This window comes from Tenrec ecaudatus, chromosome 3 (genome assembly GCF_050624435.1).
Source record: "Tenrec ecaudatus isolate mTenEca1 chromosome 3, mTenEca1.hap1, whole genome shotgun sequence".
Lineage (NCBI taxonomy): Eukaryota > Metazoa > Chordata > Mammalia > Afrosoricida > Tenrecidae > Tenrec > Tenrec ecaudatus.
The window spans coordinates 110,356,974-110,375,627 of record NC_134532.1 but is presented as its reverse complement, the minus strand read 5'-3'; the positions used below and the strand labels follow the sequence as shown (position 1 = coordinate 110,375,627).

The following is an 18,654-nucleotide window of genomic DNA, read 5'->3' as shown; positions in this document are numbered from 1 at the left end:
GGAAGAATATGCACAGCACATCTGAAACTGAAAGTAAAACTGAGGAAAGAAATTTAAGCCTCAAGTTACAATATTGAAAGATTGTAAGAACAAAATATTGACTGATGCAGGAAGCACCCAAAAAAGATAGAAAGAATACACAGTCACTGCACCAAAAAGAAGTAGTTGACATTGAACTATTTTAAGAAGTAGCATGTGAGCAAGAACCAATGGTATTGAAGGAAGAAGTTCAAGCTGCAGAGAAAGCATTCACCAAAAACAACAGGAATTGATGGAATGCCAATTGGAATGTTCCAGCAAGCTGATGAAGCAAGAACTGAAAGCATTCACTTGTCATTCCAGGACATGTGGAAGACGACTACTTGGCCAACTGACTGGAAGAGATCCATAACTGTGCCCATTCTAAAGAAAGGCGACCCAACAGAACGCTTAAATTATAGAACAATATCATTAATATCACATGTAAGTATGAGTTTGCTGAAGATCATCCCACAATGGTTGAAGCAGTACATTGACAGGGAGCTGCTGGAAATTCAAGCCGGATTCAGAAGAAGACATGGAACAAGGGAAATCATTGCTGGTGTCAGATGGCTCTTGGCTGAAGGCAGAGAATACCAGAAAGGTGTTTGCTTGTGTTTTATTGACAATGCCAGGGCATTCAACTGTGTGGGCCATAACAAACTCTGAATAGTTTTGTGAAGAATGGGACTTGTAAAGCATTTAATTGTCCACAAGTGGAACTTGTATGTGGATGAAGAGGCAGTTATGTGAGCAGGACAAAGGGATACTGCGTGGTCTGTACCCAGGAAAGGTGTGCATCAGGGCTGTATTCAGTCACCATACTTATTCAGTCTTTATGCGGAGCAAATAATCAGAGAAGCTAGGTGATATGAAGAAGAATGCAGCATTACAATAAGGAAGGCTTATTAACAACCTTTGATAGGAAGGTGACACCACCTTGCTTGCTGATAGTGAGGAGGATTTGCTGATGATCAGGGATTATAGCCTTCAGTATGGAGTGCAACCCAATGTAAAGAAAGCAAAACCCTTACAGCTGCACCAATAAGCAACCTCATGAGAGAAACAATCGAAATTGTCAAGGATTTTTTTCTTGCTTGGATCCACACACAACTTAGGGGTAAAGTCCAACCTATCAATCAGATTACAGCCTAATGACACCTCTTTGGAAGTGTGGTCTTTTTCATAAGAGAGAGACTAAGCAGAGCTGACTTCTTTTTGGCCCTTTTGGGTCACCTGGATCCTGAAGCCGGTTCCTTGATCTCCTGTTGTGTTGCCTACCTATCTCAGGAGTTGTCAGCGGACTACTTACACTCTGATTCATTTGCTTCTGCATCCACCAGCCTATGCCTGGGTCCTGTCCACCCCCCACTCCCCCCATTCCCATGCCCACCTCATTTCATCCTCCTCCTTCCTGTTCATCAGTTTCCACAGCTACACAATTGATGAGAAGTCTGTCATGAACTGTGCCGAACTTACCTATTTCTACAACTGTGCAAGTCATTTCTTGATATACATCTTTCTTATCGCTTCTTGGCTAAGATCAAGTGTAATATCTGTTCTTATCGTTTAATATCTGATGCGTCCTTTATCTGAGGACAGTATATTAAATGGATTTTTGGAGCAGGGAGATGGAACAAGAGCTTGCTCCGCTCACTCCATGCATCCACCTGGTATTGCAGTATTTCCAGGAACGGTGTACCGCTGCCGGCGGAATTTTTTTTTCTTTAAAAAACAAAACAAAAACATCTCTGCTTTCTCTATACAAACACAAACACTGGCTTTGCTTCTTTAGAGAATCCAAGCTAACACACTGTGATTGGGAGCTGTCATGTAGATTTTGTCTCAAAGGGATGCTATGTGATAGGGTAGAACTGCCCATCAGGTTTCCTCTGCTAGACACATATTTTTCCCTATCTGTATGTGTTACTATGTATTTCCCCCCTTAAGTGTACTTATGTGTCTATCTTTGTGACTCTATCCACATGTCTCCATGTGTCATTAATTTAGATTTTAATTCTTCCCCCCTGCCTCTGCTCCCCCTGGACTCCTCCTAACTTTCAAAGTCTGTTTTTTTTTTGTTTTTGGTGTGTATAACATTTTTCTTGATTAAAAAAATATAGCGGTCTCATAAATTATTTGTCTTTACGAGATTGAATAAATTTGCAAAGGATAATGTCTTCCAAATGTGTTCACATAATGAGGTATTTGACAGTTTTAGCATTGTTCTTCATGGATACATGATATTCCATTGTATGTATGTACCAAAATTTATCCATTCCTCCACTGATGGGCATTAGGGTTGTTACCATCTTTGCTACTGTGGACAGAGCTGTGATTACCAGGGGCAATTTAAACCCAGAGCAATTTCAGGTTGGGTCAAGAGAGAGGTCATCTGACGAGGTATTATACCGTGGCTCCATCCACCATGATCAAGTTTACAATAATCCCTGTCTGGTAGCAAAGCTGTTTTCGTCCCTTGACTGTGGCCGGAAGGGGATCTGCCAGAACCTTAATCAGACTCGCTATTCTGCAGATGGATTTTGGGTTCCCACTGTCCTACACAGCATTCTACAAATTGGGTGTCACGATTTAAGCTCTGATACTTTCCCTTCCATCATATTTGGGTTTTGCTATTGTCATCTTTGGATCACGCAGGCTGGTGTGCTTCCTCCATGTGGGCTTAGTTGATGTCTCACTTAGATAGCTGCTTGCTTGGATACATTCGTTGAGATCCCAGACACTAGTCCAATGGCTAGCCGGGAACTCTCGGTTTTCTTCACCACACCTTGCTGTAGCACCCTTTCCAGATGGTATTTCTGTTCAAATTTATTTAAAGAAGTTCCATACTGTTTTCCTCGGGGGTTGCATAATCTGGCAACCCGTCGGCATGGTATGAGGGTTCCAATCGCTCCACCCACTCTCCGGCATTTGTTCTTTTCTGATTTCTTTGCTTTGTTTGTTTTATTTTTGTTCTTTAAATTTGTGCTGTCGGTGTTGGTGTGAGGTGGTATCACATTGTTGTTATCATTTGCACGTCTTCATATGACTGTTGATGGCCTGAATGTCATTTGGGGTGAATTTTCTATTCATATCTTCTGCCGATTCAATGAGATAATTCATATTTTTCTTATGAGGCAGTGTAGTTTTCTGTAGATTTTAAAGATTATTCTTTTATCCAATATGTCATTGTCAAAGATTTTTTTAAAACCTGCTTGAAGTGACTAAGTTAGTAAGCATTGGTATTTCCATACTGCATTAGTGTCTTGTCACCACTAGAACAGGCAACCACAGCCTGGTGGCTTCAATGAGTTCTCACATAGTTCTGCAAGCCATCACTAGCAGTGAGCCGAAATCAGCATTACCAGTGTTGGCAAGGGCTTGCTGCCCCTGGAGGCTTTAGAAGAAAATCCATGACCCCTTCCGACTTCCCTTGGCTGCAGTGTTTCTTGACTTTTGCTTCCCTCCTTTCAAACTTCCAAGTTACTATGTTCAAATCTCTAGGTCAAATCCACCTCTGTCTCCCTTATGATTGCTAGGTGCCGTAGAGTTGGCTCTGGCTCATTGCCATGCTATGTAAGACAGAATGATAAAGCATTGACCAGTCAGTCTTGTGCTTAGTCCACTCTTGTACACCCTGTGTTATTCTATCTCAAAAATGTCTCTATCTTTTCCCCTGACTCTCTACCTTGCCAACCAAAATGGTCTTCTCAAGCATGTGATCCCCTTTGATGACTTATTTCCAAGTTATCCATACTCAGTATTGGTCTTCCAGTTTCATTGTCCAATGGTTGCATACATACATATGATATGATGGAAATTACTATGACTTAGGTCAGGTCCTGTTTAGTCAACAAAGTGATCTCTTTGTTTTGTTTTATACATATTTTTAATCATTTTATTGGGAGCTCATACAACTCATCACAATCCATAAATACATCAATTGTATAAAGCACATTTGTACATTTGTTACCCTCATCATTCTCAAAACATTTGCTCTTTATGTAAGTCCCTGGCATCAGCTCCTCATTTTCCCCCCTGCCTCCCCCCTCCCTCATAAACCCTTGATAATTTATAAATTATTATTTTGTCATATCTTACTCTGGATATCTTTGTTTTATAAAAATTTAGCAGGCTTTTGTCTCTAATTTTCCAATGCTTATCACAATGCATTATTATATTTAGGTTTCACCCAGATGATACAGGATTATCTCAAGAATTTTAATTTAATTGCATGTGAAAGAATGCTATTTCCATATAAGATTACATTCATAGGTTTCAGAGATTGGGACCTGATATTTTTGAGTAGCCATTATGCAGCCTACTATAATACTTTACCTAGTATTTGTAGTTTTCAAATTTTATGCAAAATTATAAGCCAGAGATATGTATTCTTGGTTTATTTATATTTTTGGAGTGAGAAAGGTCTGAAATAGGTTTCTTTGCTACCAAATGGGTCCTGCATATGTCAAATACTTTTTCTTTCCTGTATTATGAAGCAGCTGGAGAGTTGATAATATGTAGCCATAGCTCATGAATAAATGGAAACTCTATGCTTAATCATTTCATTGATATTCAAAGTTGCCAGGTAACAACTCTATTTGCATTTCCACTTTTCCCAATAGAAAAGATTTGCTTAAAATAGTTTATTTCCCAAAGGTGGATAATTTCCATCATGTTTTTCTGGCATTGTGTAATTTATAGATGTATAAATATATTCGTGCCTTCACATAGTGTCTGTGATAGATAGTTCTCTCTCTTCCACTCTTCTAGAGTGCACTTCACAGTTGCATTGATTACATTGATAGGGGGCACACAGACCATGATTAGAGAGGCCATTTTAAATAATGTACTGCACCACACAATCTATCTACAGTTACTACTATACCGGTTTGTGTAAAATGTAGAAATCTGACACCCATATAGATTTATTTATTATCATCGTAAGTCAGACAGGGTCAGGAATCAACTATGGAACATTATACCTTGGGAAATTAAAGCCTGTTCACAAAAGCCAAAGTATAACCTTGAATATTTTCTACCTGAATTAAGAGACCACCTTAAGAGTAGATTTGATGCCTTGAACACTAAATGACACATGAGTTCTTGGATGACATCAAGGCCACCATACATGAAGAAAGTCAAAGGTCATTAAAAGGACAAGAAAGAAAGAGAAAAATAAAATGACTGTCAGGAGAAACTCTAAACTAACTCATTAATTTTTTAATCATTTCATTGGGGGCTCATACAACTCATCACAATCCATACATCCATCCATTGTGTCAAGCACATTTGTACATTCATTACCCTCATCATTCTCAAAACATTTGCTTTCTACTTGAGCCTTTGATATCGGCTCCTCATTTTGCCCTCCACTCCCCCCCCCCTTATGAACCCTTGATAATTTATAAATTATTATTATTTTGTCTTATCTTACACTGTCTGACATTGCCCCTCACCCACTTCTCCACTGTCCATTCCCCCCACGGAGGAGGTTATATGTAGATTCTTGTAATCTGTTCCCCCTTTCTACCCACCTTCCCTCCACCCTCCTGGTATCACCATTCTCACCACTGGTCCTGAGGGGTTCATCTGCCCTGAATTCCCTGTGTTTCCAGTTCCTATTTGTACCAGTGTATATCCTCTGGTTCAGCTGGATTTGTAAGGTAGAATTGGGATTATGATAGTTGGGGGAGGAAGCATTCAAGAACTAGAGGAAAATTGTATTTTTCACTACACTGCACCCTGACTGGTTTGTCTCCTCCCCACAGCCCTTCTGAAAGGGGATGTCTAATTTCCCACAGATGGGCCCTGGGTCCCCACTCTGTACTCTCCCTCACTCATGATGCTATGATTTCATTTATTTATTTATTTATTTATTTTTGGTTTTTGATGCCTGATACCTTCAAAACCCTGTGATCTCACAGGGTGGTGTGCTTCTTCCATGTGGGCTTTGTTGCTTCTCAGTTAGATGACCACTTGTTTGTCTTCCAGTTTATAGGACCCCAGACTCTATACCTTTTGATAAGTGGACACCATCAGCTTTCTTCTCCACATTTGCTTATGCACCTGCTTTGTCTTCAGCGATCGAGTCAGGACAGGCTGGTGTGCTTCTTCCATGTGGGTTTAGTTTTTCAGCTAGATGGTTGCCTGTTTATCTTCAAGCCTTTAAGATCTCAGAAGCTGTATCTTTTGATAGCCAGGCACCATCAGCTTTCTTCACCACATTTGGTTGTGCAACCATTGTCTATAGCGATCTTGCCAGGAAGGTGAGCATCTCAGACTGCCAAATTGCTAGAGCAAAGTGTTCTTGTGTTGAGGGAGTACTTGAGTAGGGGCCCACTGTCCATTTGTTTCCTTAATACTAAACCTATAAATATATGTACATAGATCTATTTCTCCCTTGTCATACATAAATATATTTACATCTGTATATGCCTATACTTAGATCCCTATAAATGTCCTTTGCCTCCTAGTTATTTCCTCTGTTTCTTTGTACTTTCCTCTTGTCCCACTATCATGTTCAGCCTTCATTTGGGTTTCAGGAATTCCTCTTGGTTACATTGTCCTTGATCCAGCCCTGCCAGACCTTCTACTAGCTAAAGGGAATGGAAGAACCCTCAACACAAGAAAACTCTTTTCTTATAACCTGGCACTCAGCGATACCTTCCTGACACAATCACTGAAGGCAAAACAGGTGCATAAGCCTATTTGCTAATGGTGAAGAAAACTGATGGTGCCCTACTATTATAAGATATAGTGTTTGGGATCTTAAAGGCTTGAAGTTAAACAAGTGGCCACCTAGCAGGGAAGCAACAAAGCCCACATCAGCCTGTGTGATCACCAGGTGTCAACGGGATCAGCTATCAGAAGATCAAACCAAACAATTGTATCAATATGATGGAGAGGCTTCCACAGGGAAAGTGGGACCAGACTTCAACCCAGTGCCGCAAGGTTTGAATGCAATATCCCGGCATGGAGTAGGGAACCAGTTGAGAGGTCTGGGAGGCTGGCCCCAGCACCATAAATTAAGTGGATTCCTACCTCTCCCCCAAAAAGAATTTGTTCCAAAGGACAACATGGACTCTGCAGCTCCGGGAGATGGACATATCTGATCAGAGAACACGGGAGCAGATAAAGGGCAGGAGGAGAGAGTGGAGCACAGCCTGGCCCACCAGGCCATGAGGATGATGTTCCTGAATAGAGCAGCCAGTCCACAGAGAGAACAACATGGCTGGCCCCACTATGAGAAATGATGCCCCTCAGTGACTAAGGGCGATACAAGGGACAGCACCGGAGACACAGTGTGGGAATTGCACCTGACCTGATCCCACCACACCGAGGCAAAGCACTGGGGGAGTGCAGTGGAACAGCAAGGGAATGGAGTGGCAAGGTCCCCAGGGAATGCTGAAAGTGGACTTTGGGGCCAGGGCGTGGTGCCCCAACAGACTGGACTGGAAAACGCTCCTAAGGGCCAGCAAACGGTCCCTGAACTAACTACAAGCTTTTCTTTTGTGAAGTGTTTTGTTTTGTTCTTTGTCAGTGGTTTGTTGTTATTGTTTTGTTGTCTGGCTGTATACTGTTGCTTTGCTTTCCTCTGTCTTGTTTTCGTGCATGTTAGTGTCTCCACAGGTCTGTCTGAATAGGACAGGCTGGATGAACTATCTGGAGGAAAAACAACGGGACGGACAGTTCCGGGGGAACTTGGGGTGGGGAGGGGGTAGGGAGGGTAAGGAAGTGGTGTTAACAAACACAGGGACAAGGGAACAACATGGGACCCAAAATGGTAGAGAGGGGGGAGTGGCGTAGAGAAGAGGTGTAGCTGTAGCCCAGGTGGTGACGGAGCATGGTAGTAGGGCAGGAGGAAAGTCAAGGGAGATAGAGGAAAGAGCTAGGAGTCAAAGGGCATTTATGGAGGTCTAGACAAAGACATGTACATGCAAATATATATAGGAGGATGGGGAAATAGATCTATGTGTCTATATTTATAGGTTAAGTATTAAAGTGGCGGAGGGACCTTGGGCCTCTACTCAAACACTCCCTCAATGCATGAATACTTTCTTTTATTAAATTGGAACTCTATGATGCTCACTCTCCTGACACAACTGCTGAAGCCAAAGTGGGTGAACAAGTAAATATGGTGAAGAAAGCTGATGCTGCCTGGCTATCAAAAGAGATAGTGACTGGGGTCTTAAAGGCTTGAAGATAAACAAGCGGCCATCTAGCTCAGAAGCAACAAAGTCCACATGGAAGAACACACCAGACTGTGTGATCGAGTGGTCCCGAAGGGATCAGTTATCAGGCATCAAAGAACAAAAACTCATATCATTGGCTGCACACCTCCATGATAGGATCGCTGAAGACAAATTGGTGCATAAGCAAATGTGGTGAAGAAAGCTGATGGTGCTCGACTCTCAAAAGAGATAGTGTCTGGGGTCTTAAAGGCTTGAAGGTGAACAAGCGGCCATCTAGCTCAGAAGCAAAAATGTCCACACGGAAGAAGCACACCAGCCAGTGTGATCACGAGGTGCCAAAGGGACCAGGTATAAGGCATCATGCAAAAAAAAAAAGATATATGTATGTATATGTATATATGTGTGTGTATGTATATGTATGTGTGTGTGTGTATATATATACATACCATATTGAATGAAGAGGGAAGTGCAGAGTGGAGACCCAAGGCCCAAGTGTCAGCCACTGGAGATTCCCTCACAGAGGGGTTTAGGAGAGGATATGGGTCAGTCAGGTTGCGAGGTAGTACCGATGAAGAACACAGCTTTCCCCCAGATCCTGGATGCTTCCTCCCCTCAACTACCATGATCCGAATTCTACCTTGCAGGGCTGGATAGGGCAGAGGTTGTACACTCGTACATATGGGGGCTAGAGGCACAGGGAATCCAGGGTAGATGATACCTTCAGGACCAAGGGTGTGAGGGGCGATGCTGGGAGAGTGGAGGGTGAGTGAGTTGGAAAGGGGTAACTGATTACAAGGATCCGCATGTGACCTCCTCCCTGGGAGAGGGACGGCAGAGAAGGGGGGGAAGGGAGACTCCGGATAGGGCAAGATATGACAAAATAATGATGTATAAATAACCAAGGGCACATGAGGGAAGGGGGAGCGGGGAGGGAGGGGGAAAAAAAGAGGACCTGATGCAAAGGGCTTAAGTGGAGAGCAAATGCTTTGAGAATGATTGGGACAGGGAATGTGCAGATGTGCTTTATACAATTGATGTATGTATATGTATGGATTGTGATAAGAGTTGTATGACCCCCTAATAAAATGTTTAAAAAATATGATGGAGAGGGGTCATAGTGGAGACCCCAAGCCCCTCTGTAGACAATTGGACATCCCCTCACAGAAGGGTCACACTGAAGAGATGATTCAGCTAGGGTGCAGTACAGCACCTATAAAACACACAATATTCTTCTAGTTCTTTCATGCATCCTGCTCCCACTGTCATGGCCCCAGTTTTACCTTAAAAATCCTGCTAGACTCCCACATGTACATCGGTACAGATAAGAGTTTTAACACATGAAATCTAGGGCAGATAAACCCCTCAGGAACAGTAATGGGAGTAGTGATGTCAGGAAGGGGATGGGAGTGGGAGTGGAGATGGGGTCAGGGGGAGAAAGGAGGAACCCAAAGCAATGATGAATGATGTATAACCACCCCCAATTGGGGGAGGGGATAATAACCGAAACATGGGTGAAGGGAGACACCGGATGGCATAAAATATGAACAAATAATAATACATAATTTATCAAGTGTTCATGAGAGGGGAAGGGAGAGAAAATGAGGAGCTGATAATAAAAGCTCAAGTAGAAAGATAATGTTTTGAAAATGATAATGGCAACATATGTACAAGTTTGCTTGGTATAATTGATTTATGGATTGCTGTCATACCTGTAAGAGCTCTCAATAAAATGATTTTTAAAAAATGAATGGAAGAAATGAAGAAGTAAATGAGCTGGATTCACGATATAAAAGGTTAGCACAGGAAGAAAAGATACAATTTAATAATGAAGTATAAAATATCATTCTGTCATTATATTCTAATTAAAATTGTTGGTGCATAATGCTTTGGAAAAATGGGTCTTTTATGGGAAAAAACTGGGATACCGATTTCTATGGCTTTCAAAGCTAAAATATATAATATACTAAGCCAACTCTAATATTGCTTCTTGTATTTTACTGTCAGATTAAATTACAGCTTTTATGAATGATTAAATTTTATTACATTTTCAAAAAAATAATGAAATATATACAAACCGGGAGTTATGAAACCAAAAAGGAAGACTATGCTCAGCAGGTCTGTCACTGAGCTCATGTCTGCATTACAATAATTAACCACTTAAATCAGGCGAGCAGCATTTACCCAAGGGCAAAGCTCAGCCGACTAGAAAAATAGGAGGTCTAGAAATAGGAAACATAAGGAAGAGGTGGGATAAGTGAGGATACATTGAAGGGAAAGTGCTCCATGAGGAGAAGAAAAATCTGTATGAATTGTTGAATATACAACAATGATCTAATTTGTAAACCTTCACCTAATTCACAATTTTAAAAACTTTAAAAAAGGAAAAATAAAAATTTGCCAAAAAACTTAGAAGACCCTTAGTATTAATTAAATTGTTTATAATGACTGTATAATAGTTATACTGCAGATGGAAAAGTAATTTATATCAGCTACTATAAAATATTTTACTACTGAGTACAAATATAATCATAGGTTAGTCATTTAGAGTTGAATAATTAGGCAGTGTTCACTTATTCCAAAATCTTTGGTGGATTGCTAAATAGATATCTCAGAGTATTTTTGTGATAATTAGAGATATTTTTGGTCTCATTTGGATGTAATTAGAGGGGATTATTATTTTTCTTATTTAAAATGATGGTATACTAGTTCCCAAAGCTGAAAATGTGTTATCTGAAGCAAATAATAAAAAGAGATATGTGTATATGTATGTATTTATTACATTTTAATATCATTCATTAAAATTAGGATGCTATATTAGGCAGATGTATAAAATCTAGAACAATACTTCAATAGCTACAGCATCAATACAAATACATTCTAATGTTTTTAGTCCTTCCTTAATTGATGTGAACCTGTAAATTAATCCATTCTGTAATATCAAGACTAAAAGACTGATTAGAAAAATATTGGTGCTTTAACAGAAAGCAGGATGTTAAAAACAGGAGTTGAGTTTGGCAGGAAATATTGACTATAGCATTAATTATGTTTTTAAGAATACTGGTGGGTTTGAGGCCATCGTGTCTACTCATCAGTTTTGGAGATGTGCAATTGAAATTCTAGAAATTGGTTCCAGATCCTGAGTTTTACATTTATAAAAAATCTTGACTGGAATTGATGCCTAAAGTCATAGGGAAAATTTAAAATAGTGAAGAAGAGTTTTTAGATTTAGAGCTCAGGTAATTCCTAAACTTATGGAGAAGGAAATGTGGTAAATAGGCGATAAGAAGATATTTAAAAGGCAGAAGAAGAAACAGAATAATCTCATGGATATAAAATAAGAGAAGGCTGCAAAAGAAGGCTGCATAAGTCCTCAAGAGAAGGTTTAGTCCAAGGACTAAAAATAATTAGGGATACAGGGACTAGAAATTGGTCATTTGTAACTTAAGGGGTAGGCACACAAAAATAGTGATTTTTCTAGGGAAACTACAAAATGTTCATTTGAAGCCTGGTAATTTTTCTTTAAGAGCTTCATTTACTTCACATTCAGTAATATTAACGAAAATAATAGGAAGGCTTCATTTTTCTTATGGTCCAAATTGACATTCATACTCAACTATCTTTCTGTTAAAAAGGTTCGTTCAGATGAGTTATGTGGACCCCCTCCCCAGAAGAATGTAATACAGAGGATAGCACTGAAGATACAGCCCAGGGAGAGTGGCAGGTCTGTCAAGACCACGCAGGTGTGAAATAGAGGGGAAAAGATAGAGAGTGGACCTCATCAGGGCCCTCCAAGCCCCAGGGACCACATCCCTGCTCAGAGCAGCCAATGCCCAGAGAGGGCCGTAGGGTTGGCCCCACGACGAGAAACGACATTCTCTCACTGATCCATAGCACTCTGGGGGACAGCACTGGATGCACTGTGCATAAAATGTGCCCTATCTGCCCCATGCACAGTGGGGTGAAACACGGAGGGAGTGCAACAGGGCAGCAAGGGGAGCAAAGTAACCAAGTCCCTGAGGAATCCTGAAAATAGACTTCTGACTTGGGTGACAAGGCTTGGCACCTCGTCAGACCCGATTGGAAAACACTCAGAAAGGTCAACAGAGAGACCTGGAACTATCTAATGCACTATGTCTACTATGTAAGATAGGCAGGACAAACAAGCCTGCGGAGAAAACAATGGGACTGGTGCCATCAATAATTACTTCACATTGCTTAATATTTTGGAATGCTCAGTTTATTTGCTTCAAATACACATCATATATTCTAACAATCTTAAAATTAACTCAAGTCATTACCTATAAAGGTACCACAAATTAATTTAGCATCATATCAGTTGTTGGCCCTTAAATTAGACAATTCTTTCATCGGTGTGCTCACCTGGGCAACGTTGGAGAGAGCAGGAGCTGATGTCTCCTCCTTGGTTCCTAGCTGTCTGAGTTCAGTGTTTCTACCTGGGCCTTTTATAGGTGATCTTGCTGACTCTTTGACGTCACTCAAGGTCTTATCATGCTCCCCAGAAGGTCTGGGGAGCTTTTAGGTGCTACCCTGCTAGGTGGTTTACTTATTTCCAGTGAGTCTACAGTGATTCAGCATTTCTTACTAGGCTTTTAGTCTCTCTCAAAGTGTTCATAGGTGATATGCAATTCAACATCTTGCAATGAAGTTCCGTGTCTTGCAAGGTAGATCCACATTCTTCCACATTTTAAAAGGTAGATTTAACACACTCTCATCAGACCAGTAGTCCTGGGGTGGACATGGGAGAGGATGGGGCAGAGAGGGGGAGCAAGAAGCCAACAAACTCAGGGAGAAGGGAATAACAAGAGATCTAACATTGATGATGAGAAGGGGTAGAATGTCTGGTGAAGTTTGACCAAGTGCAATGTATCTGAGAGGAATTACTCACAGCCAAATGGAGGGTGAGCATAATAGTGGTCCAGGAAGAAAGTGAAAGGAAATAAAGGAAATAAGTAGGAAGCAAAAGCTATTTTTAGAGATAAAGCTGTAGGCATGTATATATGTAAATATATGAATTTATAATGAAAGGGATAGAGGCCAATGTACATATATTTATATGTTAAGTATTAAGATAGCAGAAGGAATTTGGGCCTCTACTCAAGGCCTCCCTAAATACAAGAACACTTTGTTCTAAGAACCTGGCACTCTTTGATACTTACCTTCCTGACACAATTGCTGAAGACAAAGCGGGTGCATAAGAAAATGTGGTGAAGAAAGAGATAGTGCCCAGTTATCAAAAGATATAACATCTGGGTTATTAAAGGTTTGAAGTTAAGCTAGCAGCCACCTAGCAGGGAAGCAAATAAGCCCACATGGAAGAAGCATACCAGCCTGTGTGATCAAGAGGTGTCAACGGGATCAGGTATCAAAAGATACCAAACAATTATATCGATGTGAAAGAAGGGGGTTGTAGTGGAGACCCAAAGCCCATCTCTAGACAACTGGACATCCCCCCCAAAGAAGGGTTACAAGGAAGGGACGATTCCAGGGTGCAGTATAGCACTGACGAAACACACATCATTCCTCTAGTTCCTGAATGCTCGCGTCTCCCACACCCTACTAACATGACCCAGTTCTACCTTACAAATTGGGCTAGCCTGGAATACACACATTGGTACAGACAAAAGCTTTCAAAACATGGAATTCGGGACAGATAAAACCCTCAGGAAACGTAGTGAGAGTAGCAATATCATGAGGATAGGGTGATGGTGGGGGCAGGGTGGTGATGGGAAGAGAGGGAAATGGGGAGCCCATCACAAGATTAGATATTTAGGCCACCCCTTAGGGGGGACAAATAACAGAAATATGGGTGAAGGGAGACAACGGACAATATAAGACACGAAATAACAACAATAATACATAATTGATCAAGGATTGATCAAGGGGAAAAAAGAGAAGCTGATACCAAATGTTCAAGTAGAAAGGAAGTTAATAAACTAATTTGTCAAAAAAATGTTGATAGCAACATATGTACAAATGCGCTTAACACATTTGAATGATGGATTGTTATAACATGTGTAAGAGGCCCCTTCCTCAGTAAAATGATTCATAAAAATTTAAAAAAACCTTCATTCAAAAACAATATGTTGGGTCCGTGGCGGGCATCTCGTCTGAGGGTCACATTGAGCTGCCTGCGATTTGAGGGCGCGCTTTAGGAGTCACCACCATGGCAGAAGACATCAAGACCAAAATCAAGAACTACCGCTTCCCCAACCAGAACCAAACCAGGAACTGCTGGCAGAACTACTTGGACTTCCACCGCTGTGAGAAGGCGATGAATGCCAAAGGGGGCGACGTCTCCGTGTGTCAGTGGTATCAGCGCGTTTACAAGTCCCTCTGCCCCATTTCCTGGGTGACCGCTTGGGATGACCGCCGGGCAGAAGGCACATTTCCTGGGAAGATCTGAACTGGCCTCACTTCTCTCTTGGGATCCTGACTCCTGACTTCCCTACTAATAAAAACTCATTGAACACGTGAAAAACAAAAACAATATGTTGTTGTTGTTGTTAGGTGCAATTTAGTTGATTCTGACTCTTAGTGTGCAACAGAATGAAATATTGCCCAGCCTTCCCTCGTCCTTACAGTTATTGTTATGTTTGAAACCATTTATGCAAAGTAGAATTAGTGCAATATATCAATCTCTTTGACTAAAGCCATGGAGATGATAGACAAGGAAGGTAGTTTACACATGGAACAATTTTATTTTTGTTAGTTGTATTGAATGGATTCTAACTGCTGGTGTCACACTCATGATTGTTGGTATGTTTGAGCCCATGGTTGAGGCATGCTTTGAGTTCCTGCTGACCTGAGAGGCTAGTCTTTCAGTTTCGTTCAGTGTTCTGTCGTGACCCATTGGTTTATGTAAGATTATATGGGGCGTATGTGTGCAAAATCCAAATTTATTTCAGAAAGGTCATCATAAGGCTCACCCCGAGAATGCAGAGCCTAGATTTCCCAAATGTTTAACATTTTCAAAATGCTGTACAACTCCATTATTCTTGATGTTGACAACTACTCCCCCCTTAATACTGTCTCATCATCGCAATTCATTGCAATGGCTCACAGAATCCATGAACCATCAAGAAAATGGCTCATATGATTGTTAAGGCTGGCGAGTCCCAAACCGTAGTTTAGAATGAGGATTCTACACATTCACACCAAATTGTGCTGTTGAATTCACAAGGCTGTGGAAGATGGTGAATCAGTAAAGTAATAAATCCTCAGCTCAACTCTCGGGAACTAGAACTCCAGTGGAGGCAAGCCAGACTCAGAATACAGAGCAATAGAGTGAATTTTGCCCGAGTGGCTCAGCATAGCTATAGAGATGCAAAGCACATGAAAGTTAAAAAAAAAGTTTTACCTGGTTAGCCAAGCAAAGGTCCACACCAGGGCTTATGTCACCAATATAGCTCTTTGAATCCTTTTTCCAGCAGCTTTTTAGCTCTTCACTGGTGTCTGATTTGTACTGGTCACAGGGTGACTTAACATTAGTCTTCTGTGCATGCTCAGTTGGGATTGGAGTTGAGGTGTCACAATGCTGTTGTCCTGCTTACCTTTGGGACATTGATGGAGGCGGTTTGTGCTTTCTGACATCAAAAGTTTAGTTAGAAGGGAGGCTGACAACATCAAGACATGTTTGGCAGGCCAGTCTTATCTCAGCCAATTGTCTGAACCCAGCCTCTTTTTTTTTTTCAAACAGTAAAACACAGCGTAAAACAGGAAGTTTGTTCTTGTTTTTCACACAGATCTCAAAGATGATGGCTCATCTGCAGACCATGTCTTCAGGGAAACTAAGGGTGATAACCTGCATCCCACCCTCTACTAAAGTGGGAATTCTGTTTTACTCCTGCTTTGTTAGCATGAGTGATAACTCATTCAAAAATGGGATTATAATGACAGGTGTAGAAGGTAGAATTTGTGATACGTCATAAAACTGAGTTCTATGGCAAGAAAAGCTATACTACCCAGGAGGGGACTTCAAAAATTTTTATGAAGAAATTCCATGATTTTTTTATGTTCTTTTTTCATATACTTTTTGGAGTGCTCTTGCATATTTAAGCCTTTCAGAGTTAACTTAAATTTTTTATTATCCAAGTGAAACTTGAACAGATCTTTTTAGCCAGGGAAAGGCAGTATATATTTAGCTGCTAGTGTTTCAAATTGGAGCAAACAAAAAGTATCATGTACATTTTAAAAATAAAAGGAAAGACAATACAGGCCCTTGTTCATTTCTGAACTTGCCCAGTTTTTTCCTTATTTTAAAAATCATTTTATTGGGGGCTCGTACAACTCTTATCATAATCCATCCATCCATTGTGTTGAGCACATTTGTACATCTGTTGACATCATCACTTTCTTTTTAATCATTTTATTAGGGGCTCATACAACTCTTATCACAATCTATACATACATTAATTGTGTAAAGCACATTGGTACATTCATTGCCCTCATCATTCTCAAAGTATTTGTTCTCCACCTAAGCCCCTGGCATCAGCTCCTCATTTTTCCCTCCCTTCCCCACACCCCCATCCCTCATGAACCCTTGATAACTAGAAAATTATTATTTTGTCATATCTTGCACTGTCTGACGTCTCCCTTTGCCCACTTTTCTGTTGTCCGTCCCCCAGGGAGGAGGTTATATGTAGATCCTTGTAATCGGTTCCCCCTGTACAACCCACCCTCCCTATGCCCTCCCAGTATCGCCACTCACACCACTGGTCCTGAAAGGATCATCTGCCCTGGATTCCCTGTGTTTCCTGTACCAGTGTACATCCTCTGGTCCAGCCAGATTTGTAAGGTAGAATTGGGATCATGATAGTGCGGGGGGTTGGGGGGAGAGAGGAAAGTTGTATGTTTCATTGTTGCTACATCACACCCTGACTGGCTCAACCCTTCCCTGAGACCCTTCTATAAGGGGATGTCCAGTGGCCTACAAATGGGCTTTGGGTCTCCACTCCGCACTCCCCCCTCATTCTCAATGATATGATTTTTTTGTTCTGATGATGCCTGATACCTGATCCCTTCCACACCTCTTGATCACACAGGCTGTTGTGCTTCTTCCATGTGGCTTTTGCTGCTTCTGAGCTAGATGGCCGCTTGTTTACCTTCAAGCCTATAAGATCCCAGACACTATATCTTTTGATAGCTTTTGATAGTTATTTTAATTTCACTTTTCCCAACTTGGTTTCCTCTTCTGTAAATTGGAGATTATATTATACCTACTGTTGAGTGCTTTTGTGGAAGATATATCTGGGCCATGAATTTCATGACAATCATTTATAGACTTTAGTAATTATCCTGCTTTAATTTCTGATTACAACAGGAAGTCTACACACTCAGATCATTTTATAGATTTTAGAGATTAGTCCCTTGCCCCATATTTCATTATCAATTTTTCTCCCAGTCTGTGGGTTTGCTTTTTTTTTTTTAACACTTTTGGCGAAGTATTTTGATGTCCATCAGTGTCTTAGTTTTAGGAAGTCTCAAACATCTATTTTGTCTTCTTCTGTGTGTGCATGTTTCATTATAGTTGATAAGGTGGTGATGCCATGTCCTAGGGCCCTTAAGTTTGTCCCTATTTTTCCACTGATGTTCTTTAAAGTTCCAGACTTTACATCTGATCGGCACAACCACTGTGTAAAGTGTCACTGAGCTCTGCAAACAATTCGGAATCTGTATTCATCAACCCCTCTAATTGATATATACCCAAAAGAAATAAGGAAAATGCATGAGCCAGTAGATCCACACCAATGTTCATTACACGCTATTTACAATGGCTAGATGGAAGATGGAACAACTCAAATGCACAAAAGTGAAAGAATGGATAAATAAACTTGGGTACGTACACATGCTGGAATATTATGCTAAATAATGTTAATGAAACTGAAACACCTCATGCATGGATGGATTTGGAAGACATATGTGAAGTTAGTCGATCACAGAGGGACAAATATATGAGATCACTGCTATAAAAGAAAAAATCACAGTAAAACTTTTCATACTAAAGAAATGACTTTGATGTTTTGTTTGATGGTCATCCTCATAAAATCCCATTTATCAGCTCATTTATTCCATGAACAGATTGAAAATATGGTGATAGGATATGACCCTGACATACACCTTCCCGACTTTAAACCATACAGTATCTCTTAGTTCTAGTTGAATGGTTGTCTCTTGTTCTGTGTACAATTGCCCATAGGTACAGTGAATTTTCCAGAATTCTCATTATGATCCACATAGTCAAAAGCCTCTGTATAGTCATGCATTCTCATCTTTCAGCAAAGATTCATCTAATATTCGCAATGATGCCCCTAATTCCAAATCCTCTTCTGAAATCTGGTGTGAATTTCTGGCAGTTTCCTGTTGGTGCACTGCTGCATCATATAAAATCAAGAAATGTGTGTATCAGGAATCCTCTCATCAT

At 40.7% G+C, this 18,654-nt stretch overlaps 1 protein-coding gene and 1 non-coding gene across 2 annotated transcripts; both read left to right on the top strand.

Moving 5' to 3' along the window:
• Window positions 1-1,532: 1,532 nt before the first annotated feature.
• LOC142443914 (U2 spliceosomal RNA) lies at window positions 1,533-1,725 on the top strand. Its single transcript, XR_012783639.1, has one exon. It is a non-coding gene; the product is annotated as a U2 spliceosomal RNA (small nuclear RNA).
• Window positions 1,726-14,326: 12,601 nt separating this feature from the next.
• Window positions 14,327-14,721, top strand: LOC142443503 (cytochrome c oxidase subunit 6B1-like). The gene has a single exon (XM_075544846.1). The coding sequence runs from the start codon at window positions 14,398-14,400 to the stop codon at window positions 14,635-14,637; it is 240 nt and encodes a 79-aa protein (XP_075400961.1). The 5' UTR covers window positions 14,327-14,397; the 3' UTR covers window positions 14,638-14,721.
• The last annotated feature ends 3,933 nt before the right edge of the window (window positions 14,722-18,654 follow it).